This window comes from Podarcis pityusensis (genome assembly GCF_964106645.2).
Source record: "Podarcis pityusensis genome assembly, chromosome: 17".
NCBI lineage: Eukaryota > Metazoa > Chordata > Lepidosauria > Squamata > Lacertidae > Podarcis > Podarcis pityusensis.
In genome coordinates this window covers 20262022-20288825 of record NC_138042.1, presented here as the reverse complement: position 1 = coordinate 20288825, position 26804 = coordinate 20262022, and the positions used below count along the sequence as shown (strand labels likewise).

The following is a 26804-nucleotide window of genomic DNA, read 5'->3' as shown; positions in this document are numbered from 1 at the left end:
CTGCTGCAAGCCAAAGCCAGGCACCCGGGGTCTCCACCATGGAGCGCAGCTCGGCCGCCGTGGGTGCCGTGAGGCGCCTCCGCACGCATCCTGCTCAGCAGCAGCAGCAGCAGCAGCAGCACCCTCGCCCAAACCAGCAGCAGCAGCCGCCGTGGCGCCCGGACCAGGAGCCCGACGGACTGGACGGGAAGAAGCCGGCGGGCAGCCGGGGAGGAGGAGGAGCGAGGGGCCTCCCGCTGCTGCCGGAGGCGCGCACGGCCCTGCTGCTGCTGCTCTACTTGCTGGCGCTGCGCGGGATCGCGCACCTCTCCCTGCGGAGGCTGGTGCAGCCGGCGGAGCGCCGCCCCGGTGAGGATTTCAGCGCCCCGCGCGCCAGGTAACCGCAGGTAGCGGCGGCTCTTGCGCGCGCTTGCCGGGTCCCAGGTCCCTTCTTCCGTGGCCAAGAGTGGGGTGCGTGGGTGGGAAGGGTCCAGAGACAGATCCCCCTCCAAAAATCAAGTACCGTATTTTTCGCTCTATAAGACACACCAGACCACAAGACGAACCTAGTTTTTGGAGGAGGAAAAAATGAAAAAAAATATTCTGAATCTCAGAAGCCAGAACAGCAAGAGGGATCGCTGCGCAGTGAAAGCAGCAATCCCTCTTGCTGTTCTGGCTTCTGGGATAGCTGCGCTCCCTGCATTCACTCCATAAGACGCACACACATTTCCCCTTACTTTTTTGGAGGGAAAAAGTGAGCCTTATAGAGCAAAAAATACGGTACATAACTTTCTGAGGTTCTGGCCCCCACTCCAACGTAAAGCCTGCCCGCCCCCTCGAACGTGAATCCTAGCTACACCCGTGGTCCCTTCCCCTGTCCTCGCTGCGCACCTGCATCGCTGGGAGAGGGAGACATGGGCGTCGCCGGGGAGCGGGGAAGACGGAGCCACAATGCTATTGAAAAGCATTGAAAGTACACAATGATCTGAGGTCCTGTGTCCCCCGCCTCCCAGCAGAAGCCCCCCCCCATGTCCTCAACAACTTTGGAGGATCCCCTAAAAAAAGCTTTGGTTGTCCCCCTCCCCAACAAAAACATTGGCTCTGCCCATGGAGAGAGAGGTGGAATGTTCTCCTCTGGGAGGGCCAACTTGGCCCCACGCCCATGGGTGCCCAGGGCTATGGGTTCCATACAGTGTCTGGCCCCGGGGTGTTGTCTCCTATGCCCTCCTCCTGGATTAATGTACTGATGTACCCTGATGTACTTTGAATCTGATCTAGGTAGGAGTTTCAAACGTTGTGTCATTGTGTTCCCTATGTCCTTTTTGATTGTAGTAGCTAGCAATAAAGGATAGCTGCTGGGCCTGTGTACATGGGGGCGTGTTATACATGGAAAAATACAGTATGTCTTTTTTAGCTATTAAGGTGCCTTTAATGTGTAGGTAGGAACGAACAGGGAGCATTCGTGTTTTCAGAATCTCTGTGGTTTAATTGAACTGTGGCAAAGCCCCAGAAATGATTTCTGTAATAACAGTAATTTTATTATTTATATCCCGTCCGTCTGGCTGGGTTTCCCAAGCCACTCTGAACAGCTTCCAAACATATGTTAAAACATAATAAATAATCAAACATTAAAAACCTCCCAATACAAGGCTGCCTTCAGATGTCTTCTGAAAGTCAAATAGTTTTTTATTTCCTTGACATCTGATGAGAGGGCGTTTCACAGGGAGGTGCCACCGACAAGAAGACCCTCTGCCTGGTTTCCTGTAACTTTGCTTCTCACAGTGAGGGAACTGCCAGAAGGCCTTCAGAGCTGGACCTCATTGTCTGGGCTGAACGATGGGGGTGGAGATGCTCCTTCAGGTATACTTGACCAAGGCTGTTTAGGGCTTTAAAGGTCAGCACCAACACTTTGAATTGTGCTCAGGAACATACTGGGAGCCAGTGTAGATCCTTTAGGACTGGTGTTATATGGTCTCGGCGGCCGCTCCAAGTCACCAGTCTAGCTGCCGCATTCTGGATTAGTTGTAGTTTCTGAGTCACCTTCAAAGGTAGCCCCACAAAGAACGCATTGCAGTAGTCCAAGTGGGAGATAACCAGGGCATGCACCACTCTGGCGAGACAGTCTGTGGGCATACCAGATGGAGCTGGTAGACAGCTGCCTTGGACTCAGAATTGACCTGTGCTTCTATGGACAGCTGTGAGTCCAAAATGATTCCCAGGCTGCACACCTGGTCCTTCAGGGGCACAGTTACCCCATTCACACCCAGGATCAGTTGCCCCAAAACAGTACTTCTGCAGGGATGTCTTGACTTTCCAAGTCTGGCAATGGGCCGTGAGGAGTTTGGGGTTGTGGGGGTCCTCAACTTTGGAGGGACTTTGAAACATGCTTTTAAATACCACATGGAGTTCAGTGTGGATTATGGAAAAGGGGCTGATCTGTCGAGAAGGGACAAAAATACTGTCAAGTTGGAGTTTCCATGAGTGAAAGGACCAGGAGACAAAGTAAAGTACAGGTATAAATATGAAGAAGATCTGCGGAAGGGACATGGAAGAGACTTAAGGGCCTCGGACATAAGATTACCAGGTTAATGAGCTAAATGGATGAGACAGAAAGGACTGACAAAACCCGGGACCAGGAGGAAGAGATGTTGGAGGAAGATTGGAAGAAAGTTTTTTTTAAAAAATTCTATTTAGGATTGTTTTGTAAAATTAATGAGTATTAGAAAAATGTTGGAATGAAACTATTTGGCTTTAGCAGAAATGTTAAAAAGAACTATGCAAGAATATGTTATGGTTATGAGAAATTGGTATAAATAAGATTTAAGTTTTAAGTTTTAGGGTCTTTTATAGTAAGATAAGGTTAAAATAGATTAAGGTAATTTAATGACAGAATATTATGAAAAATGGGAAGGATTTGCTGTTATAATTATTAACTGGAATACAAAAAAGGGAGGTTTGAGGAGGTCAATGAAATAAGGCAATGACAAGGATTTGGGAATATTGGATCTGTTTTTAATTGTTTGTGGTTTACTTTTGTTTTTTGGATTTTGATGTGTTTTGTCTTTGTTTTTTTTTAATTATTTTTATTGATTTGTATGGTTTGACTGCTGTTTGCTTTTCCCTTGTTTTTTTCCTTCTTTGTTTCTTTGTTTTTTTTCCTAACTTTAAAATGCTTAATAAATATCATTTCAAAACAGTACTTCTGTCTTGTCAGTATTCAGCCTCCATTCTGTTAGCCACCATCCGTCTTCCAGCTGCCTCCAGACACACATACAAGACGTTCACTGCCTTCACTGGTTCCAATTTAAAGGAGAGGTAGAGCTGGGTATCATCCGCATACTGATGAACACCCAGCCCAAACCCTGTATGATCTCTCCCAGCGGCTTCATATAGATGTTAAAAAGCATGGCAGAGAGGACGGATCCCTGAGGCACCCCACAAGTGAGCGCCTAGGGGTCTGAACGCTCCCAACACCAGGGCTAGGATGTATGAGGTTAGTGGACAACCACAGCAGAAGATAAATTCCACTGCATCTCTTGCTACCTGCTAACCCACGCCTTAAGATCAATGGAAGAGGCCTTCCTTTTGCCTCCATCAGGGGCTGTTTGCTGTATAACAGCATGGAGCAAGCAAGGCCTTCTCTGCTATGGCCCCCTGTATGTTAAGCTCCCTCCCATTAGACCTGTGGTTGCCTACAGCTTTCAGATGTCTGCTTAGGATGTAGCTCCCCGCCTTCTCCTGCCTTCCTGTGGAAGTGGCTGGTCTAGTGACCGGCTGCTTTATTATTTTATTATATTTATTGTTTTAAGATGCTGCTAATGTTTACTGGTTTTATGGTTTTCATTTTATTCCTTGTAGTGCATTTAATTTGATGAAGCGTTGTATACCACTACAGTGGTACCTCTACTTATGCGCACCTCTGGTTACGTATCCTTCGGACACGTATGCGGCAAACCTGGAAGTATTTTTCCGGGTTTCCCGCATGCGCAGAAGCGCTCTACTGTGCGCATGTGCAGAACAGGCACCTTCGGTTTTGACAACCTCGGGATCCGACCGGAGCTCCGGAACGGATCCCTTCCGCAACCGGAGGTACTACTTTATTGGAGTCAAAAGGTATGTTATAAATACAATGTGTAATATCTGAGGGGTGATCACTGACTACCCAGAAGATTTGGGATGAAGCGGGCTGTACAGTGGTACCTCGGGTTACAGACGCTTCAGGTTACAGACTCCACTAACCCAGAAATATTACCTCAGATTAAGAACTTTGCTTCAGGATGAGAACAGAAATCGTGCTCTGGCGGTGCGGCAGCAGTGGGAGGCCTCATTAGCTAAAATGGTGCTTCAGGTTAAGAACAGTTTCAGATTAAGAATGGACCTCCGGAACGAATTAAGTACATAACTCGAGGTACCACTGTATCTCGCTTAGTTTGGGAGTTTTGCAGAAGTAGCATGAGTCTTGCGTGTGTGGAGGAATTGAGAAGGGAGCAGACAGGATCTTGTGCGCCACTATTTGGAGAGGAAAAGAAGCCGTACAAGAGCCTTTCACTACTTCCCCTTTGGCAAAAAAACAACAACTAGTCAGGCTGTATTTCTTCCGGCTGGTTAGTCATCCTAGCAAACGCTTCTGAGTAGGACAACTTGGGGGCATATTTCTGCTAGAACCTCTCCTTCCACATTCAGAAGATCTTAGATAGCAGGTGCATATCTGTGCAGACAGTGTTAGAAACTCAGATATGTAAGCTGGGGCCAAATGGCTCCTTAAACCAAGGTTGCAGTCTCCAAAATGAAATGTTTGTTTGCCATTTTGGGACAAGACGGCTGTAAAGTCTTATTTTTCAAATGATGGCCTGACTGTGATTGATTATCAGTTAGACATCTGGCTAGCTCAGAAGACCTTGAGCTAGGTTAAGAACTTAAGAGAACTCCAAGAAGAAAAGTCACTTGATCCAAGGACTGTCCACATATATATTAGCTTATTCCGACCTCTTTTTCTTCCTGGTGACACGGACCATTCGTAATGTAGGAATATTCTTCACAATGGTGAGCAGGGCAGTGGAACGGGGCGAGCGAAGCCAAGCTACAACAGTTGGCTGTAACGTCATTCAGTCTCCTTCTCAGGCTGCACAGAAAAAGTGTTTTGGTTCCCAAAGTTCATTCCAATTGTGCGGATAAAATACAGTGGTACCTCGGGTTACATACACTTCAGGTTACATTCGCTTCAGGTTACAGACTCCGCTAACCCAGAAATAGTGCTTCAGGTTAAGAACTTTGCTTCAGGATGAGAACAGAAATCGTGCTCCAGCGGTGCGGCAGCAGCAGGAGGCCCCATTATCTAAGGTGGTGCTTCAGGTTAAGAACAGTTTCAGGTTAAGTACGGACCTCCGGAACGAATTAAGTACTTAACCTGAGGTACCACTGTATAGCGGATAGAATTCTCCATGGTGGGGTATTAGTGTGTGAAAACGGTCCAGATCCTGTGGTTCCTATGGTTCCCAGGCATGCAACTCCAAATGGTGGAGATCTTCACTTGGTCGCAAGTGGCCGATAAGTCAGTTGGACAATTTGCCTGCGCTTGGCTGGTTTCAGACTCTGACAGTGCAGGTAAATAAGTTTTACTTGGGGTATTTTGAGCCCATTCATGTTGATCATAGTTGAAATAGAGTGAGGCAAAAATCACATTGTTATTAGCCACTGTGGGTAGTTTGTGGGTAGTTCCTTTTATAACCTACTAATCAGCCTCCAAAAATAGAAAAAGCTGTTCTGGGATAAAAACTGGCTTGTGTTACCACAAGGCTCGTAATTAATCAGAAATAAAAAACAAGACTGAGAGCCAAGGGGATAATGATGGGAGGAGGCAATGGTTAGTGTATATTTCTATTCCCAAGGCAGATTACAAGCTGAAAAAAAACAATAAAACAGACAGTAAAGATCACGCACGTGATCACAATCTAATCCAGTACAAAAAAAATCATAATGAACGCATAACTATAAAATAAACAACTTATATCAAATGTTAAATACCAGCAGTTTACACTTAACAGCTTACAGTTTACACTTAACTGCTACAATAAAGAATTACTAAACAACAGTAAGATAACGAGCAATGTGTAAAATAGCACAAAACATACAAAACCTTGTAAAAGGATCAAATTGAGAGATAAGGGTACACAACTTATAATTTATTCTTTTTTTAAAAAAAATAATAACCCTGAACTGTTGCTGTCCAATCCAGTGCCTTGTTTCTGTTTTAGAAGGTATTTAGCTTAAACTTCGGTAGTTTCCTTGTTCAGAGCAAATCCAAAATATAGACACATAGTTCTGGAGTGTAGACAGAGTTTCAGCTGAACTGGCTTTTATTTATTTATTTATTTATTTATTTATTTATTTACTTCATAAAAACTTATATTATTTCTTGGTTATAGAAGAAACCTCCAAGTGGTTTACAAAGGCTGCTTTTCTGTAACAATTCAGTATTAGTATAAACAAGGGAAAGTGTCCCAATTTGTATTTAAGGGTTCTGTCATTCATTTCATTTTCATTTTTTAATTTGTATTTCTATCTTACAATACTCAAGGCGGTTTACAAGCTGAAGAAACAAAATCTACATCTTATAACAATCTAATGCAATACAAAAATGTGATAATAAAACATAACTTTAAAATAGGCAACCTCCATCAAAAAAGTAACATTCAACAATCATTAGAGTAGTATAAAATAATAATATCAACGTATAAAAGTTAAACAGAAATCCACTCAACAGTTACAGTAATATCTAAACTATAATCAATAAAACAACGGCAAGCCACAGTACATAAAACAATGCAATACACATTGAGAAGCAGAGGGTGGAGCAAGGCTTCTGTTAACATTTTCGCGTGGGACCCATGGAAATGAGTGTAACTGTAAGGAACATGGTATAGAAAAACAACTTTTAAAACATTCTTATCACCTCCTCGTCTCCCCAACACCAACAGTTTCCATTCCTTCAGTCAAATTTAGGAGAACCATGTGCTGAAAGTCTGTGTCACTTGTTGCTTCAGTACTCTTGAACCAATCTTGTGCAAGTTACTGCGAATAAATATTTCAGATTCCTAGGTGTACGCTCACATTTCGGGCGACTTTTTGAAACCTGATTACAGTGGTACCTCAGGTTACATACGCTTCAGGTTACATACGCTTCAGGTTACAGACTCCGCTAACCCAGAAATATTACCTTGGGTTAAGAACTTTGCTTTAGGATGAGAACAGAAATCGTGCTCTGGTGGCGCAGCGGCAGCAGGAGGCCCCATTAGCTAAAGTGGTGCTTCAGGTTAAGAACAGTTTCAGGTTAAGAACGGACCTCTGAAACGAATTAAGTACTTAACCCGAGGTACCACTGTATTGAGTTTTAAAGCTGAGCTAAGAAGAACGCATTGGAACTACTTTCTAGTGCTTGCATTATTTAAATTTACCAGGAGGAAGTTCATCACCTCTTTCATCAAGTTTTAGGTAAAGTGAGCCTTGGAGTTCCTGTTTGTTATTTTCTTATCTCCTCCTGTTCGATATCAGGCTTTATGGAACTTCCTTTTCCCCTTTTATTTCGTACACATGCAGCTCTTTGTAGTTTTTAGCAACAGATCTCCCTTTGCACTTCAAACCTAAACCAATTTATTTAGAACTGGGTCATATTGATTTCAGTATAACACTTCCAAATGCATATGTATAGAATTGCAGCCTTTGGCAGCGATGCTCATAAACTGCCCTAGTTTTAAGTCCTGCTGGTTTCAGCAGGACTTAGTTTCAAGCAACTTTAATTTTCAAGGAAAAGCAGTGCGTTAAATATTTTGCAGTTTGGCGTGTACGACCTTGTGTAGCCATCAAACATATGCAGGTATGTTATAGGTAGTATCTGAAGCAAACACCTGAGAAACTGAAGTGCAAATTATTATTTATATTCTAATGGAACTCTCCCGGATAATGACTATACACATACAGGGTTGCTGTGTCATTTGTGTTATCTGTTAGATTATTTTTGGTTTTAAAAAGAAATTGTTAGTTTTAATGTATTTATGCATGTGTATATGTTTTTTGCTTAAAATGTTTTAAGACACTTTTGAGTTGCTATGGCAAAAAAGTGACCAATAAACATAAAAATAAAAACTTTTGATTAATATTCAGATAATGCCCTGGGCATTAAATCAGATGGTTAGTACGTTTCCGAGCACAATTCAAAGTGTTGGTGCTGACCTTTAAAGCCCTAAACGGCCTTGGTCCTGTATACCTGAAGGAACGTCTCCATCCCCATCCTTCAGCCCGGACATTGAGATCCAGCGCCGAGGGCCTTCTGGCGGTTCCCTCATTGCGAGAAGTAAGGTTACAGGGAACCAGACAGAGGGCGTTCTCGGTAGTGGCGCCCGCCCTTCAGATGTGAAGGAAATAAATAGCTATCCTATCTTTAAAAGACATCTGTAGGCAGCCCTGTTCAGGGACGTTTTTAATATTTAACGCTGTATTGTTTTTAATACTTGATTGGGAGCCGCCCAGAGTGGCTGGGGAAACTCAGCCAGATGGGCGGGGTATAAATAATAAATTATTATTATTATTATTATTATTATATTAGGGTGTGTTGTGTATATGGAAAGATACATATGGTATATTTAACACAGAGTTGGACCTAGGTTACATCCTCAGTTAAGTATGAAACTCACTGGGTGGGCTTGAGGTAGTCCACATTGGTGTGAGGATAAATAGAATAACCCCACATAGGCGGAAGATTGCCAGATTCCAGTGTTCATGAAATATGAATGGGTTTTTAAAAAATCTCTGGGCATAATCACTGTAAACATTGGGTGACATCCAAGTTTTGTGTGAGTGGATGTCTTCTTCTTCTTCTTCTTCTTCTTCTTCTTCTTCTTCTTCTTCTTCCCCCAGCAACCTCTCCTACAGCCACAAGATCTTCTCCATAGAGTTGGCAGAGGAGATTCTGGTGTGGGGACACAGGAGGCTATGGGGCAGCCGAAGAAGAAAGGGAAGACCTATTTGCTCAGGCAGGAATCTGTTGCACATTTGGGTGGGTGGTCATCACTAGATGTCCCCTCTTGTTCTTTTGAAGTATTACAATCAGTAACGTGCCCATATTTGTACTGCTATTTAACATATTTCTAGCCTGTCTTCAGTGGTGCATGGAGACTAAGCTGCTGAACGGACATTTTGTTTTCCTCCTTTGGTAGTCAGTGGAACGTTAAGCCCCATTTGCCCTGTCAGGGGTCAGCAAACTTTTCCAGCAGGGGGCCGGTCCACTGTCCCTCAGACCTTGTGGGGGGCCAGACTATATTTTGGAAAGAAAAAAAAGAGAATGAATTATTATGCCCCACAAATAACCCAGAGATGCATTTTAAATAAAAGGACACATTCTACTCATGTAAAAACACGCTGATTCCCGGACCGTCCGCGGGCCGTATTTAGAAGGTGATTGGGCCGGATCCAGCCCCTGGGCCTTAGTTTGCCTACCTAATAGCTTAAGGACTGTTCTTGCAATTATGTCATTGTTCACACCAACAGATCTAGCTTTCTTCTTCAATGGCCTGCTCTATTGCAGCTGAGTTTACATGCATTTGTAAGTTTTAAGACATTCTTCTAATCTAATGCCCTGTTATGGTCTCCTACAGGACTTACCTAGAAAACATTACTGCAATTGGGCCCAGAGCAGTTGGAAGTCCAGAAAACGAAATCTTCACAGTCAACTACCTCTTGGAACAAGTTAAAGCTATTGAAACTCAAAGCAGTCATGTCCATACCATCTCTGTCGATATACAGAGGCCCACAGGCACCTTCAGTATTGATTTTCTCGGAGGCTTTACCAGTTACTATGACAACGTTACTAATGTCGTGGTCAAGCTAGAACCCAGGACCGGAGCAGAGCATTCAGTACTCTCCAACTGCCACTTTGACTCTGTACCACATACTGTCGGTAGGTAACATCAGAAAAAAATTGTATAATGGGGGCAGGGGGGCTGCCACTTCGCAGGAAATTTGTGTTTCCCCCTTTCTTTAAGAGGTGCACCCCAGCGAAGGCCCAGATCTTTCTATTCACTGTTTCTGGTGGAGAAATTTCTAAGAATTCTCCACAAATGCAATTTATTAAGCTGGCCTAAATATTCTATTTAAAGTTGCTTATGCTTTGTAAAAGGGACGCAAGTGGTGCTGTGGTGTAAACCACTGAGACTAACGGCCAAGTGTCCCTTTACCTTTTATGCTTTGTAAGTCTTAGTTGTTGGGCTCTTTGTAGACACCGTCAGCTTCACAGCACGCTGAGAATATTTTTCCTTTTCAAAAGCTTATATTAATGGGGTGAATTTGTATACATTCCCCCCCCCCCCACACTTTTACTTTTTCTGCAGATTTAAAATTAGTTGTAATTTACTGGTTATCCAGCTTAACATTTTATAAAAGGCAAAAAACCTCTTACCTGAACGTAATTTTGTTAACAAGACTTAACCTGCCTACAAAGGCTTATCCCACAAACTTTTCTGAATCTGGGTAATGAAATTTTTGCACAGTAGTTTTTTGTTTGTTTGCTTGTTTGTTTTAAAAAACCCTCAGTAGTTTTATAAAACTATTAAAATGTCAAAGGCCATCATGGCTCAGAACTCTCTTGATAATTTTGTGCTTGAACACAGTCATTTTCCTTTTGCTTTTTGAAATGCTAACGAAAGGAAGGACTGCATCTGTTTTTATGCCAAGCGCTTTCAAACTCTCGCAATTGGCAAGGAGGGAGGAAATTCTTCGTTTCGTTTCCATAATCCTCTTAGGGTGTTTTCATGTAACAATACAAGGTTGAAAGGAAACCTTTTTAAGGCGTTTTACTCAGATGAGGTTTTAAAAAATTGTGCAGCAGTTGTGCATCAATACACATAAATTGATTGCGCTCTGTATACTTTCATTTTAAGGGGCCAGTGATGATGCAGTCAGCTGTTCTGTGATGCTTGAGATACTGCACACTCTTTCTAAATCACCCAAACCATTGCAGCATGCTGTCATATTCCTGTTTAATGGTGCAGAAGAGAGTGTCTTGCAGGTAAGCGTGGATTTATGAAACAATAAAATCAATGAAAAATCAGAAAACAAAACAACTGCATTTCTTTATAGTATTGGTTTATATTTTGCATCTGAAGGTCCTCAGAGTGACTCAACAATGTGTATGAAAACAGTGAGATTGGCTCCCACCTGAAGCCAGTCAGTGAAAAGAATACAGGATGGCATTAGCAGCATCAATGCATTAAAAAAGTTTTCAGAGGAGGGGCAGGAGAAGAAGCAGAGGAAGGGAAAATGCAAGAGCCGCTTACTTTGGGTGCTGCCATGTTTTGCAGTAGCTCTGGTGTCCTCTACATACTGTTGGCACCATAAACCCCAAATCCTTTCCCAGCAGTTTCGTGTAGAGCAGTGATGTCCAATCGGTCGACCGCAATCGACAGGTAGATTCTTGGGCGATTGCAGGACCCTTATCGATCGCGGGAAGAAAAGTAAAGTATTTTGAATGTTTCTGACCCCTGCCTCCTCGCTCTGTCCCTACATAGCGTCATAAGGTCAATCTTTTTTAGTCTGCTTTGCACGCATGTTAGCGTTGCAGTTAATTGTTAGCCTCCCCCCCCCCCAAGAAAAGTTGAAAAACTTTAAGATAAAAAATTGGATTTAAGAATTTTGGACATGCTTCGGGTGAAGAAAGGGTAATTAATCTGCCAACTACAGCCACTGAGATGCCAAGAGTGACGGGAGGAAGAAAGATGACATCAAAGAATAAACTGGTATGTGGAACGGAACGGAAAGGAGGGGGGATAAAAGTTTTTCTTTTTCTACTACAATAATACCTAACAACCCCCCCCCCCCAGAAGAACCGTCTACATTACCTATAGCATTGGGAGATTGGGAAATATAAACTGTGTGGAAATAATAACATTAACTAAAGCCTTTGCTCTTTGAAATACTTGGAAGAAGATAAAAGACTCTCCTGTGACACGCTATTTAATCGGGATCCGCCATTGTGAAACAGACTGAGTTGCAGAGATTAATATTCATAGGGAGAGGTGAGCTCTTACTTTGTTATTATAGCTGTATTTCAAGCCCGATTTGGCAAACCTCCCCTGGAAAGATTAATGTTTGGTGCAACCTGTCAGAGAAAATTAATGAGCAAACGCCTAGACTTTATTTCATCAGAACTGAGAGAAGATGGCGTCTGCAACCAGAGAAGGACTTTTGGATTGAATCGGCATAAATACCAGCGTGTGAGGACATACTGCAAATAAAAGACTTACCAGCTGCAAAAAAACAAAAAAAAAGGAGAGTCATACAAAGTTCACACAGAAGCATATTATTGTTCACTTCAGCTCGCCTGTGGAAACAACTCAGAGGCTACGAAAGAAAGAAGGATAACAGCAGGAAGTTTTAAAGAAGGAACTATTGGAAACTCAAGGCATTAGAACCTTGAAGCATGGGAAGCCCGAACAAAAATTTATAATTTGGCAAAATATTTGGACTTTATGATATGTATTTGTATAATTTGGAATATTTAATGTGATTTGATTGAATTGTTAAAATGGAAAACTTAATAGAAATTATTCTTAAAAAAAAAAAAAAAAAGTTGAAAAACTTTGGCCTTCCCCCCTTAAAAAAGCTCAACAATTAATGCCCCCATAAAAAAAGCTCGGGACACAGGTGGCGCTGTGGGTTAAACCACAGAGCCTAGGACTTGCCGATCAGAAGGTCGGCGGTTCGAATCCCCGTGACGGGGTGAGCTCCCATTGTTCGGTCCCTGCTCCTGCCAACCTAGCAGTTCGAAAGCATGTCAAAGTGCAAGTAGATAAATAGGTACCGCTCCGGCGGGAAGGTAAATGGCGTTTCCATGTGCTGCTCTGGTTCGCCAGAAGCAGCTTAGTCATTCTGGCCACATGACCTGGAAGCTGTACGCCGGCTCCCTCGGCCAATAAAGTGAGATGAGCGCCGCAACCCCAGAGTCGGTCACAACTGGACCTAATGGTCAGGGGTCCCTTTGGCCTTTATCCCCCTAAAAAAAGCTCTGCAACTGTGGCCTTTCTCCCCTAAAAAAAGCTCAACAATTTTGCCCCCCCCCCCAATCTCAACAACATTGGCCTTTCCCCCCTAAAAAAAGCTCATGAACTCTGGGCAATCCTTGCCTTCCACCCCCCCCCCAGGCTCCTCCATGCCTGGTTTAGAGCTTGAAAAGCTGCAAGCACTATGGCACTGCAATCTTGAGGGAAGGCACTGTTTTGCTTGTTTCTGTACGCTGTGGGTGACTTTTGGGCTGATGAGTAGGATAAAATGCTTTAAGTAAATACTGTACTTTTCCGTCTAGTAAGACGCCCCCATCTATAAGACGCCCTCTATTTTGGGGGGCTCAAATTTAAGAAGATGGGGGGGATTACCCAGGGTTGTTGAGCTTTTTTTAGGGGGGGTTGCCGAAAATAGCTCACCCGCACGTGTCACAAAATCCGCCTCCTGTCTGTCCCGTTGCTCGCAGAAGCTGCCAATCGCCTGCCCAACTGCTGGAGCATCAGCCCATCAGCACCACCCATTGACGCAGCAACCAATAACACATCAGTAGCCTCTGCAGCAACCAATCAAACGTCCACCCTATGCACTACCCGTGTATAAGACGACCCCCAACTTTTTTGCATGAATTTTAAAGGAAAAAACATAGTTTTATACAGTGGTACCTCGGGTTAAGTACTTAATTCGTTCCAGAGGTCCGTTCTTAACCTGAATCTGTTCTCATCCTGAAGCAAAGTTCTTAACCTGAAGCAATATTTCTGGGTTAACGGAGTCTGTAACCTGAAGCGTATGTAACCCGAGGTACCACTGTACATGGAAAAGTACTGGAAGTCTCCCAGTGCCACCTTTTTGACACCCAACCTCCATGAGTAATCAGAGCTGCCAATCAATTGATGCATTGACTGTGTATCCAGTACCCGTCCCCTTTAAAGTAAAGCTAAAGGGACCCCTGACCATTAGGTCCAGTCGTGGCCTACTCTGGGGTTGCGGCGCTCATCTCACTTTATTGGCCGAGGGAGCCAGCGTACAGCTTCCGGGTCATGTGGCCAGCATGACTAAGCCGCTTCTGACAAACCAGAGCAGTGCACGGAAACGCCGTTTACCTTCCCGCCGGAGCGGTACCTATTTATCTACTTGCACTTTGACGTGCTTTCAGACTGCTAGGTGGGCAGGAGCAGGGACCGAGCAACGGGAGCTCACCCCGTAGCAGGGATTCGAACCGCGAACCTTCTCATCGGCAAGTCCTAGGATCTGTGGTTTAACCCACAGCGCCACCCGCGTCCCTATACCTGTCCCCTTTAGCTGTCCCAAAAGACTACTGTGCTCAGTGGTATTCAAAGTGGCTGAGAGTTGTAGCAGAACTGAAAGAGACAAAGGTTTCCTGTCCAGTTCCCAGGATTGACCACCCAACCAGGGCAACCAAAGCAGTTTCTGTCCCCAAACAAGGCTGAATTGAGGCAGATTGCAATGGATCCAGATATTGATGTTGTGCTTTAAAGGCTTGAGCATTCCTAGGACCCAGCTATGCAGCTGCAAATAGAACGTTTTAAGTGTGTGTTAAGTGCACATTGTACAAACGTGACACTAGATGGCGATGGGGAGCTTATGGCAAATTCAAACTATTTTTCAAAACGCTTAAAGCGTTTTCAATGCGAGGCCAAAATTTGATGCCCCCCCCCCAGCCCTCTTGCTGCCTTCAAAAGGAAGCTCCAGCAGCCAATCGGAAGGCACAGAAGCCCCGTCGGACATTTTGCAGTTTAACTAGTTCTGTGCTCTTGCGACAAGTTATTTCCTTGCCTTACAACATTGTCTCCTAACGTTTTGTGAGAACCAGAATTGCTTTTGTGTGATGAGACGCTGATTCAAATGTCTTGCCATGTTTGACGTTTCGCGTTTTTGCTTCTCATCAAGGCTAGTCATGGCTTCATTACTCAGCACCCCTGGGCTAAATCAGTTAGAGCATTTATTAATCTGGAGGCTGCTGGAGTAGGAGGGAAAGAACTTGTGTTTCAGACAGGTAAGAGGCTTAATATCCCCTATCATGTATCCCCTATCATGCTTTCTTTTTTTTTAATAAAACAAACAAATCCAAAACAAAACTCTACTCGAATACAACTGATGCAGAATCCATTGTTGTTATGTTTAAAAGGTTATCATATAGTTGAACTTTCATCGTGGCTCTGGCGAAAGCAAACAGGTGTAAGATTAAAGGTGGGGAAATCAGGTTTTTCCCCCACAGTCAGAATAATTGCTGACTGAATTAGTTATCCTTGTTCTTAAGTCATCTGATCTGATATTCAGATAAGGTTAATATTAAACCGTTCAGCCCCTTGATGTTCCAGCTAGCATTTAAACTGGTTTGGCAACTCTAGATTTTCTGTATTAAATGGGAACATGTTTGAAAGATCAGCAAAAGTGAATGAATTTCTTACATAAGGCCTGTGTAAAATGGCAGAAATCGAGGCTGGATCTAGACGCGGCAAAGAAGTGTTTCGGTTTAAAGTGTTGTAAATTTAAACAGGGAAAACAGGTAGAGAAAAACCGGGACTCCATGTTGCCACCTGGTGGCACAATATTATCTCGCAATACAACGCATATAAATCGCTTTTTCTTTACCCGTCTAAACACTGGTCATTGATAGAGTTAGTTTCAAGTTCTATTCAGTTCGTATGCTTTTGGCCTGAAAAATCCCCTCCTCCCCCTTTCTGTTATAGAAGGAATCTACTCCTACATAGTAGATAAACCTGCAGTTGCAGTTTTGTGTATGCTTCTGCCTCGGGGTGATTACAAGAAGTTTAAGTATCAAAGAGTAACCTCTGCACATGCTTAACTTTTTTCTGAGTCTCACTAATAATCTCTGTATCTTTAACTGCAATTTCAAGTATTCTCTTCTCCTGCATTATTACAAGAACAATGTAGGAGGCATATTTACCAGTAGCAATTTGGTTTGGGAAGTTTGCCCGTGTTCCACTATGTTAATATTTATTGCTATTCTTGCAAACACTGACTCAAAGAATGACACAAATAGAATTCTAGACACTAGAAATGCATTCATCTTTCGTCCTCTGCTATTGGATTACTTTATATTGATTGAATTGTTTTTATTGTTTGTTTATTTGAATGGATGTATGATTGCTGACTGAACACTGTTGTTTATTTTTATTATTACGTACTGTTTCAGCTGAGCTTGTAAAGCTCTCTGGGGAAGGTTTTTATGGAGAGAGAGAGAGAAAATAGTCAATGTATCAAAACATTGCTCCCATCAGGCAACGAAACAAAAGAGCAAGTAGTTCGTTCAGAAGTACTTTTGCCTGTGTTTTTAGTTCCAGTATTGTTAAAGATGAATGCAAATATCCCTGAAATTTGGATTACAAGGAAACAATTTGAGCATCGATACAGTTCACAGTTGATGGGGGGGGGGTTTGCAGCTAAAGGGGTTGGGTTCAGTTCAGCCCCTTCTTCAAATAGCAGGACCTGGGGCTCCCTTGGGAGGATATATATTTAATAAAATAAAAATGAATAAATAAAATGTTTATGGAAGAGGCTGAGATCCAGTGGAAGCTTCTATGCAATTCCCATCTCCATCTGTTCCCAATGGTCTCCCAACCCTCTGAAGCAGAATTTTTTGGGGAAGCACAAAGGGGCTACAATGGGAAGTGGCCGTTGTTCAACCCTTCCTCAAGGTCAAAGGTCTCTGGATCCAGCACAAATTACTTCCTGTAAATCCAGATTTCGGGACTATTTGTATTTGCCTTCAGCTATGCTGGAACTAAAAACACAGGTGTCATCGACGCAGTTTCTTGCTCTGCATAATATCCCCACCTTACGGTTTCAACATTAAGATACGTAAAGGAGGTCCACGAAGGAAATGTTTCCTGACCCAGATTCCCCTGGCTATGACCTCTGAAGACCTTCTCTGGATAGTCATCATCATCACCACCACCACCATTTATTATTTCTACCCCGCCCATCTGGTTGGGTTTCCCCAGCCACTCTGGGCATCTCCCAACAGAATATTAGAAACACGATAAAACATTAAACATTAAAAGCTTCTCTAAACAGGGCTGCCTTCAGATGTCTTCTAAAAGTCAGATATTTGTTAATTCCTTGGCATCTGATGGGAGGGCGTTCCACAGGGCAGGCGCCACCACCGAGAAGGCCCTCTGCCTGGTTCCCTGTAACTTCACTTCTCGCGGTGAGGGAACCGCCAGAAGGACCTCGGAGCAGAACATTGGGGTGGAGATGCTACTGAGCAATATGGGATTGAGAGGTCCAGGTAAATAAATGTGGCTGTATGAGTCAAGCCTGTGTCTTTGGGATAGGTCAAGCTACAAATCAAATACAGAGTGCAAATTTAAAATCGGGCAATTCTTCATTTTTGCAATTGTTTCCTAATTATTCCAGGACCTGAAAACCCCTGGCTGGTGCAAGCATATATCTCTGCTGCAAAGCACCCTTTTGGTTGTGTCGTGGCTCAGGAAGTGTTTCAGAGTGGCATTATCCCCGCAGAAACAGATTTCCGCATTTACAGAGATTTCGGCAACGTTCCAGGTATGTTGCTTGACCGTTTGGTTGGGCCTTTATTTCTGCTTCCTTGTGTGTGCAGGAGAACGAAAGAAAGAAGGTAGAAAAGATGGTTCTCTTCTGTGAGCTGTGCAAACAGAAACGTGTGATCTGGAGCGTTAGGGTGCAGGCTTAGCCGTCCAGCGCTCGAAAGAATTTCAGGCATTTCTTTCCTGGGGCGATATAACTAATGGCAAAGGGGCACAGGGTGCACAGATTTCGAAGCAACAGCAATAAACTGCAACTTGAAAGCACTTAGAATCTTGATCCTGTTCCAGGACAATCCAGACCCATTCAGGGCAGTGGTGAGGTGTGATTCTGTGCCAGAGCTGCTGCTGTATCCAGAACCCTGTTGCTCGCACCAACCAGGGTGGAAGGCAGGGAGACATCAGTCAAATAATGACAGTGGGGTCAACTCTGGCACTAGTGGCTCTGCCACGGGGGACAGAAATACTGGTGCCTCACTGCAGGCAGAGGCTGGCAGAGCTGGACAGAGGAACCATCCAGTCAATGCTCCCCCTTCAATTTAATAATAATAATAATAATAATAATAATAATAATAATAATAATAAATTTATTATTTGTACCCCACCCATCCGGCTGAGTTTCCCCAGCCACTCTGGGCGGCTTCCAACAAAGATTAAAAATACATTGAAATGTCACACATTAAAAACTTCCCTGAACAGGGCTGCCTTCAGATGTCTTCTAAATGTCAGGCCGTTGTTTATCTCTTTGACATCTGGTAGGAGGGCGTTCCACAGGGCGGGGGCCACTAGCAAGAAGGCCCTCTGCCTGGTTCCCTGTAGCTCTGCTTCTCACAGTGAGGGAACTGCCAGAAGGCCCTCGGAGCTGGACCTCAGTGTCCGGGTAGAACGATGGGGGTGGAGACACTCCTTCAGGTATATCGCTATATCGTCAAAACTGGTTTGACATCCGTATCGTGATATCAGTTTCTTAATTTTTGACCTGGCAATATATTGCAAATTATGGTGCATGTGTGCTATGCAAAAATCACAATGCAGGGAAAACCGCGAAGCCAGCCAAGGCTTCTCTCGATTCCTGCAGCCCCTGTTGATCTCTGTGCCGGGCACAGGAGAAATGAAGGGGGAGGCCAGAGGTCACAGGTGAACGTGCAAATTTGCATTTGGGGAAAGAGATGGGTATATAAGCAATTCATTTCGTTTTGTGGAAAGTTATTTGGTTTAGTTAAATAACACCTTGGCTATTTTTTAGTTTGATCACATTACCATTAAATTATATCAACAGGGATAGACCTGGCTTTCATTGAAAATGGTTACATCTACCACACAAAGTACGACACTGCAGACCGAATTCTGACAGATTCTATTCAGAGAGCAGGTTGGTAAAACTCAAGAGTTTCTCAGGGATTTTATAGCAATGTAAATCAAAACATTGCTTTGCGTGCTGGTTGTTACAACTCAAAACCACAGGCGTGCTTTAGTATTCCAAAGAAATCAAACCTGTGGGGAAGGAAATCCAAAATACCCCTGGGCTGGGTATTGGCTCTATGAATTGGGCGGCCTACACTACTTGGATTGCATGCTTTAATCAGTGAAGGCAATTTATAGATTTCACACCCTGATTTTACATACTTTTAGCTATCTCCCAGTTACACCTTCATCTGCTTTCTTTTATCATTCTTGGCATTGAATTTCAGTTGGAAAATTATTTTTCCTTTTTGCCTTAGTTTTCTCTACATTTTAGAGAAAATATAGAGTTTCAGTTTAAGAGTTTCAATTTGTAATGTTCTTATAGTACTGAGAATGCCTGCATAAAGTCTGGTTATAGGGTCACTTTGTTTTTTGTTTTTACTTCATTTTGATCATAAAGTTCCAATTCCTATTTTGTTTTGTAATGCCATGTGTGGAATTTTATGTGAAAACAATGTATGGGGGTGGGGAGGGGAGAGAGACGAATTCTAAATATATGCTCATATTTTTTCCCAAAGGTGACAATATTTTGGGTGTGCTAAAGTACTTAGCGGAGTCGGACAAACTGGCCAAATCTCATGAATATCGACATGGAAATGTTGTCTTCTTTGACGTCTTTGGCATGTTCGTTATGTCCTACCCAGCTCGTGTTGGCTCCATTATGAACTATATCGTTACAGCCGTTGCGTTTCTTTATCTGGGGAGAAAAACATTGCAACTGAGAAAAAGAGGTACTGGTTATAATTCCATTTATGAACAGACAAACGGGCCCTTTGCATGATTATAGCTTTCTCTTAAGTCTTTATTCACCATTTTATTTATTTCCCAGCTTTCCCCCAAGGAGCTCAAGGTCCCGTATACACTCCACCTCCCCCCCCTCTATTCTGTCCTTGCAACAATCTTTTGAGGTAGGTTAGACTAAGGTGGAATCTAGACACATTAAAAAAAAAAAGTCGTGAAAATGTTTCTTTAAAAAAAGTTTCGGGAAATGTATGGAATTTGACATAGCTCGCCATCACCATCTAGTGTCACATTTGTATATTGCACTTTACAACACTCTTAAAACATTTTATTTGCAGCCATATAGCTGAGTCCTAGGGGGGACGCGGGTGGCTTTGTGGGTAAAAGCCTCAGCGCCTAGGACTTGCCGATCGAAAGGTCGGCGGTTCGAATCCCCACAACGGGGTGAGCTCCCGTAGCTCGGTCCCAGCGCCTGCCAACCTAGCAGTTCGAAAGCACCCCCGGGTGCAAGTAGATAAATAGGGACCGCTTACTAGCGGGAAGGTAAACGGTGTTTCCGTGTGATGTGCTGGCTCGCCAGATGCAGCTTGTCACGCTGGCCACGTGACCCGGAAGTGTTTGTGGACAGCGCTGGCTCCCGGCCTATAGAGTGAGATGAGCACACAACCCTAGAGTCTGTCAAGACTGGCCCGTACGGGCAGGGGTACCTTTACCTTTACCTTTAGCTGAGTCCTAAGAGGCAGTGCGTATCTCAAGGTCACCCAGCAGGCTTCATGGCTGAGTGGGGATTCAACCCCCTGGACTCCCATCTCCTAGGGTGATGCTGTAATCACTACCCCAAACTGGCTTTTAGTTTTTGTTGCTGCGCTTAACGCATTTTACCAAGAAAGCGCCAACAAGTTTAAAACTGCTGGAGGTGGAGAGGATGCACTAAAGAGAGAGCATCGGATGTGTGTTGGCCTCATTTGAAAAGGAAACCAAGACACCTTGGCTGCGATTCAATTGTAGAGTTGGAAGGGACCCAATTGTCATCTAGTCCAACCCCCTGCAGTGCAGGAATCTCAGGTGTCCTGGCAGAGACACATGCCCGACTGGCATGTTCCCTCCCTCCTGGTCGATCGTTCGGGAGCTTCAAAACATCACAGCGACCGATGCCAACCGACACCGGCACACTTAGGGATCCACAGAATTTGCACATCATGCGCATGACAGACCTCAGCAACTCAGCATTTTGGCTAATTTACTTTATTTACATATAAACACACACGGAGCACTTCAACATGGCTCCCCCTCTCTCTAGCATCAGACAGCAAAGAGAGAGAACAAAGGACAATAGTCCCATTTCACAGGAACACAGTGACACGAACATCCTGTCTCTATCACTTCCCACACTGTGGAATGAAAACATACACCGTCATGTGATAGACAACAATCCTATGACTGCAATCATGGAGCAGGAATTCTAACAGATCATACATGACAGATGGCCATCCAGTCTCTGCTTAAAAACCTCCAAAGAAGGAGAGCCCATCACCTCTTGTGGGAGTCTGTTCCACTGTCAAACAGCTATTACTGTCAGAAAGTTCTTTCTGGTGTTGAGTTGGAATCTCATTTCATATAACTTGAAGCCTTTGGTTCAGGTCCTGCCCTCTGTAGCATTGTGGTTTTGGCATTTAAAAAAAAGTAAATGACCCCCTGGACGGTTAAGTCCAGTCAAAGGCGACTATGGGGTTGCGGCGTTCATCTCGCTTTCAGGCTGTGGGAGCCGGCGTTTGTCCACAGACAGCTTTCCGGGCGATGTGGGCAGCGTGACTAAACCACTTCTGGCGCATGGAGCACCGCGACAAAGACCAGAGTGCACAGAAATGCCGTTTACCTTCCCGCCACAGTGGTACCTATTTACCTACTTGCACTGGTATGCTTTTGAACTGATAGGTTGGCAGAAGCTGGGACAGATCAGTGGGAGCTCACCCTGTCGTGGGGATTCGAACCACCGACCTTTCGATCGGCAAACCCAAGAGGCTCAGTGGATTAGACCACAGCGCCACCCATGTCCCCAAGGTTTTTGCATAACGCGTGCGCACACACGCATACACACACATCATCGTGATTTGCAATATATTACCAAGTCAAAAAATATGAAACTGATACCACAATATGGAAGAGGGGACATGTTTGTTTTCTCCTTCTCTGGAGAATAAATAGCAAAAAGGTGAGGCCTGGCCATTTACCACCCAGTTCTGAAAAGAGAGGTATCATTGTTCCTTTGGTTAGGTGTGCCTAGTTTGGATCCTGTAGCCTTGGCAGTTCCAGCTAGAGGAAATGTATTGATCTGGGCTTCATGTCTTTCTCGTCCTGCAGTGAGTTATCTGAAGGAACTTGCCATCGCCTTTGGCTTCTCAGTCCTCAGTTGGTTTGCTGTCTTGATTGGCGTCCTTATCATAGCCGTGTTTATCTCTCTCCTTGGACGCTCCCTTTTCTGGTACACCCACTTCCATGCCTCTGTTCTTCTGTATGGAACTGCAGCCGTGGCTGGACTAATTCTCTTGCATACATTAGCCAAGACATTCTATTACAAAGTAAGTGTGGCATGCAAAAATGTAGGACTTGAAATAATAGCAGTTCTCTGGTTTTCCTTTAATTATAAACATACAGTGGTACCTCAGCTTACAGACGCTTCAGGTTACAGTCGCTTCAGGTTACAGACTCCGCTAACCCAGAACTATTACCTCAGGTTAAGAAGTTTGCTTCAGGATGAGAACAAAAATCGTGCGGCGGCGGCATGGTGGCAGCGGGAGGCCCCATTAGCTAAAGTGGTGCTTCAGGTTAAGAACAGTTTCAGGTTAAGAACGGACCTCCGGAACGAATTAAGTTCTTAACCCGAGGTACCACTGTATAGGCCTAAATCCAGCACAGAATTAGGCGAACTTAATCCCACTGAAACATGAGTTTGACCAAACTTCGGGAGGCAGTGGAAGACAGGAGTGCCTGGCGTGCTCTGGTCCATGGGGGGACGACTAAACGGCTGAACAACAACAAATCCCATTGAAACCAGTGGATTTAAGCCTGCCTAACTGTGTGTTGGATTTAGTCACAAGACTGCCTCATTCTGACTTAGTCTGATGGTCCGTCTAATCCATTATTTCCCACCGACTGGCAGCAGGTCTGCGGGGTCTTTGGCAGTAGTTGTTCCCATCACCTGCTATCTGTTTCTTTTCAGTGGAGATTCTGCATCTGCTGCCCTGCTGAGCTGTGCCCCTTCCCTTAAATTGGGCACAGATGCAAAGGTAAAGGTAAAGGGACCCCTGACCATTAGGTCCAGTCGTGACTGACTCTGGGGTTGTGGCACTCATCTCGCTATATTGGCCGAGGGAGCCGGTGTACAGCTTCCGGGTCATGTGGCCAGCATGAATAAGCTGCTTCTGGTGAACCAGAGCAGCGCACAGAAACGCCATTTACCTTCCCGCTGGAGCAGTACCTATTTATCTACTTGCACTTTGATGTGCTTTCGAACTGCTAGGTTGGCAGGAGCAGGGACCGAGCAACGGGAGCTCACCCCGTCCATCGCAGGGATTCGAACCGCCGACCTTCTGATCGGCAAGTCCTAGGCTCTGTGGTTTAACCCACAGCGCCACCTGCGTCCCACAGATGCAAAACTCATAGCTTAATTCTGTCGGCTGTGCACTGGACTGCTTTCTTCTCCAGGTTGCTTGATTCGGGAGCCAAGTTTCTTTCTCTCTCCTCTTACACAGATTCAGCAATTGGCCTAATAATTGTTGATCCAAAAACTCCAGGTTTGGCATGCTGCCTCTTGTGGGTGGGTGGGTATGAGAGAAACTGCAGGCAGTGCGTTGGCAGGAGAAGCTCTGTGCTTTAGGCACCATTCATTCTGAAGTGGGGGAGTAAATCTAATTATGCCGTTCCAGTCTGGCTGCGTTGGGTAAAGTATTAAATGAATTAGAGCCAGTTACTGTTCATAGAATAACAACTTTGGCAATAAGCATTGTGCAAAAATAAATAAAGATGTTATAAATTGCAACAAATGGGCTGTGCCCTTCATCCCCCTAGCTCAGGAATTCAAGCTTTATATTGGTGGTGTCTGGGGCAGCAGTCTTAATTATGTTCTTTCAATTTTACATTAGCACAAGCATTTTGGCTTGCTAGGTGGAACAGTCCCCCCCTTTCGTCTCCTTACATGCTGTTCCGGGAGTTCTCCTGGCCCAGCCCCCAAAAAAGATTTTTTTGAGTGTGTGTCAGAAAAAATAGTGTTTTGCAATTGGACGTCCTTGAACTTGAGACTGTTGAATCCTGCCCTGTGTAACATAGCACATTTCTCTAGGCTGTTTAAGTACAAACATTAAGAAAAACACAGAGATGGTTATCCGCTTACCTGAGAACAAGCTCCTTTGAACATGGTGGGGCTTGACTTTTAAGCAAATATGCACAGAACTGCTCTGCCAGTCTGCTTCTTAAGAAACTTGGAACTTTTGTTGCTGACATTTCATAATGCACAGACATTTAAATTTGTTGCTTACATTTCTTAATGCACAGACATTTAAATTTGTTGCTTACATTTCATAATGCACAGACATTTAAATTTGCCTCTCTTTTCTGTCTGCTTGTTTTGTTTTCCCAGAATACAAGCGAACAGTTCCTGGGAGAGCTCTTCTTTGATGTTCCAGTTGTTTTTTGGTCAATTATGTTGGCTTTGCTTACTTACCTAGGACATTCCTCAGCATTTGTCAGTGCAATATGGATTGTGTTTCCGCTGCTCACAAAATTAATGACCTATAAGGAACTGAAAGAAAAAGGTATGGTGATGATGATACCTCTGAGACTTGCCTTTGAGAGTTCTTGTAAGGATTGCAAAAAGATAATATTTGCAAAGAACTTTAGGGTGTTCCTATATAAATTATTATGACTTTCTATGGCAGAAATTCTAGTGGAAATGTTCACAGCTGGGGAATAGTAATAGTAATGATAATAATAATAATAATAATAATAATAATAATAATAATACCCCAGCCACTCTGGGTGGCTTCCAACGCATACAAGAACAAAATAAAACATCAAACATTAATAGCAACAATCTGATGCAATATAAAACAGTCGCAATAACTTTAAAATAAACAACATATCAAATAAAGCAATATTCAGTAATCCATTCAAATCTAATAGTAAACAGTAAAATTTCATGCATATTTACATGTATATCCGCAGAGGCTTGGGGTGGCAGACTTCATTCTTCAAAACCCTACAATGTATTATATGTAATTGACTTTTTATTTCTATTCTTTGAATATCGTATTGTTGTTTTATTGCTGTGGCCAATGGCTGACGCAAATAAAGATTCGTTCATTCATTCTTCCCCTCTCCATGTGATCTTCACAACAACACTGTGCGTGGTAGGTTAGACTTCTAAAAGTTTTTCTCTGGTCCAAGGTCACCATGTGAGTTTCATAACCAGGTGGAGATTTGAGCCCCTGGCCAGGGTGCAAATGGAGAAGGAGACTTGCTTTTCTCCTCTCTCTCTCTCTCTCTCTCTTTTGTTACTGTGGAAAATGTGAGGGAGCTGAGGGGCCTGAGGACCACCTCACCTCAGTGGATCCCAGGCTCTCTGCCATAGCAGAGCTCCTCCACCTTGCAGACTCTTGCCTTCATGCCAACCTCTTGCCCCTACAATGAAGTTGTAGACGGTAGATGTTAATGAAGTTGTCGACAGGGTGCTGGCGTTTTGCGCCTGTTTCGCACTGGCAGATAGCACGATAGTATATTTGCATCTTAAAAAGCAGAGACATCACCTTGCCAACAAAGGTCCGTATAGTTAAAGCTATGGTTTTCCCAGTAGTGATGTATGAAAGTGAGAGCTGGACCATAAAGTAGGCTGATTGCCAAAGAATTGATGCTTTTGAATTATGGTGCTGGAGGAGACTCTTGAGAGTCCCATGGACTGCAAGAAGATCAAACCTCTCCATTCTGAAGGAAATCAGCCCTGAGTGCTCACTGGAAGGACAGATCCAGAAGCTGAGGCTCCAGTACTTTGGCCACCTCATGAGAAGAGAAGACTCCCTGGAAAAGACTCTGATGTTGGGAAAGATGGAGGGCACAAGGAGAAGGGGACGACAGAGGACAAGATGGTTGGACAGTGTTCGCGACGCTACCAGCGTGAGTTTGACCAAACTGCAGGAGGCAGCGGAAGACAGAAGTGTCTGGCGTGCTCTGGTCCATGGGGTCACGAAGAGTCGGACACGACTAAAAGACTAAACAACAACAACAATATTGATAGCCAATCAGTCTCTTAAGCTTAAGCCAAGAAAGAGTATTCTCTATAAGATTGAATATCAATATACGTATCAAGTCTTTGAGATCAGAAGCCCGGAAAACTACCTTGGGCGTGTGCTACCTGCAAGCCCCAGCAAAAGGGCCCCATCGGGGGCAAACAGCGGCCACTTGATTACTTGGACTGCCAGGGCGAAACAGGTGCAAAACGCTGGCACCCTGTCGTCTACAACTTCGTCTACAACTTCATTAACATCTATCTACAACTCCAGTAGCATCTCTCGATATTGTGAATAACATGGAGCTTACCTTTTGTTGGTATCTTCATGAACTTATCTAAAAGACTGAGTTAAGCATTTGAAAAATATATTGAAACCAGACATTATAAGTTCATCGTTGGTTGGGTAGTTCGCAGGTCTCTGTGGCTTTGTTTAATGTTTTGTATTTTTCTCAGAAGGTTGATAAAGAATGTATAATCAATTAATTAATTAATATATAATGTCTATTAATCGGCAACGTGTTGCATGGGTCGCACAACCAGTTATGCCACCAGCTTTGCAAAAAGCTTCTGCTAGTGCAACTTGTTGTGCAAATTATCTGCAAATTCACTTAGGCAGACATAAGTAATTATGCCCAAACCTCACAATCTACTCCGCAGATTCAGACACCCAAAGAGCCAGAGTTTGCCTGTTTCCTTACTTGGTGTTCTTCACTGGCCGATGGCAGCCATTTTTGGACCGAAAT

At 43.9% G+C, this 26804-nt stretch overlaps 1 protein-coding gene across 3 annotated transcripts in view; it reads left to right on the top strand.

Annotated features, from left to right (window-relative positions):
* ERMP1 (endoplasmic reticulum metallopeptidase 1) overlaps window positions 1-26804 on the top strand; it is a 45511-nt gene continuing 18707 nt past the window's right edge. For 2 of the 3 annotated variants that reach the window (XM_080987778.1, XM_080987776.1), the window contains exons 1-9: window positions 2-376; window positions 9630-9931; window positions 10911-11038; window positions 14938-15043; window positions 17431-17577; window positions 18856-18948; window positions 19559-19771; window positions 22143-22360; window positions 24418-24592. In XM_080987778.1, coding sequence (XP_080843904.1) covers window positions 39-376; window positions 9630-9931; window positions 10911-11038; window positions 14938-15043; window positions 17431-17577; window positions 18856-18948; window positions 19559-19771; window positions 22143-22360; window positions 24418-24592 — 1720 coding nt within the window. In that variant the 5' untranslated portion in view covers window positions 2-38. Of the gene's footprint in view, window positions 377-9629; window positions 9932-10910; window positions 11039-14937; window positions 15044-17430; window positions 17578-18855; window positions 18949-19558; window positions 19772-22142; window positions 22361-24417; window positions 24593-26804 lie in introns of all 3 variants that reach the window. The other variant, XM_080987777.1, reaches the window with a different exon arrangement.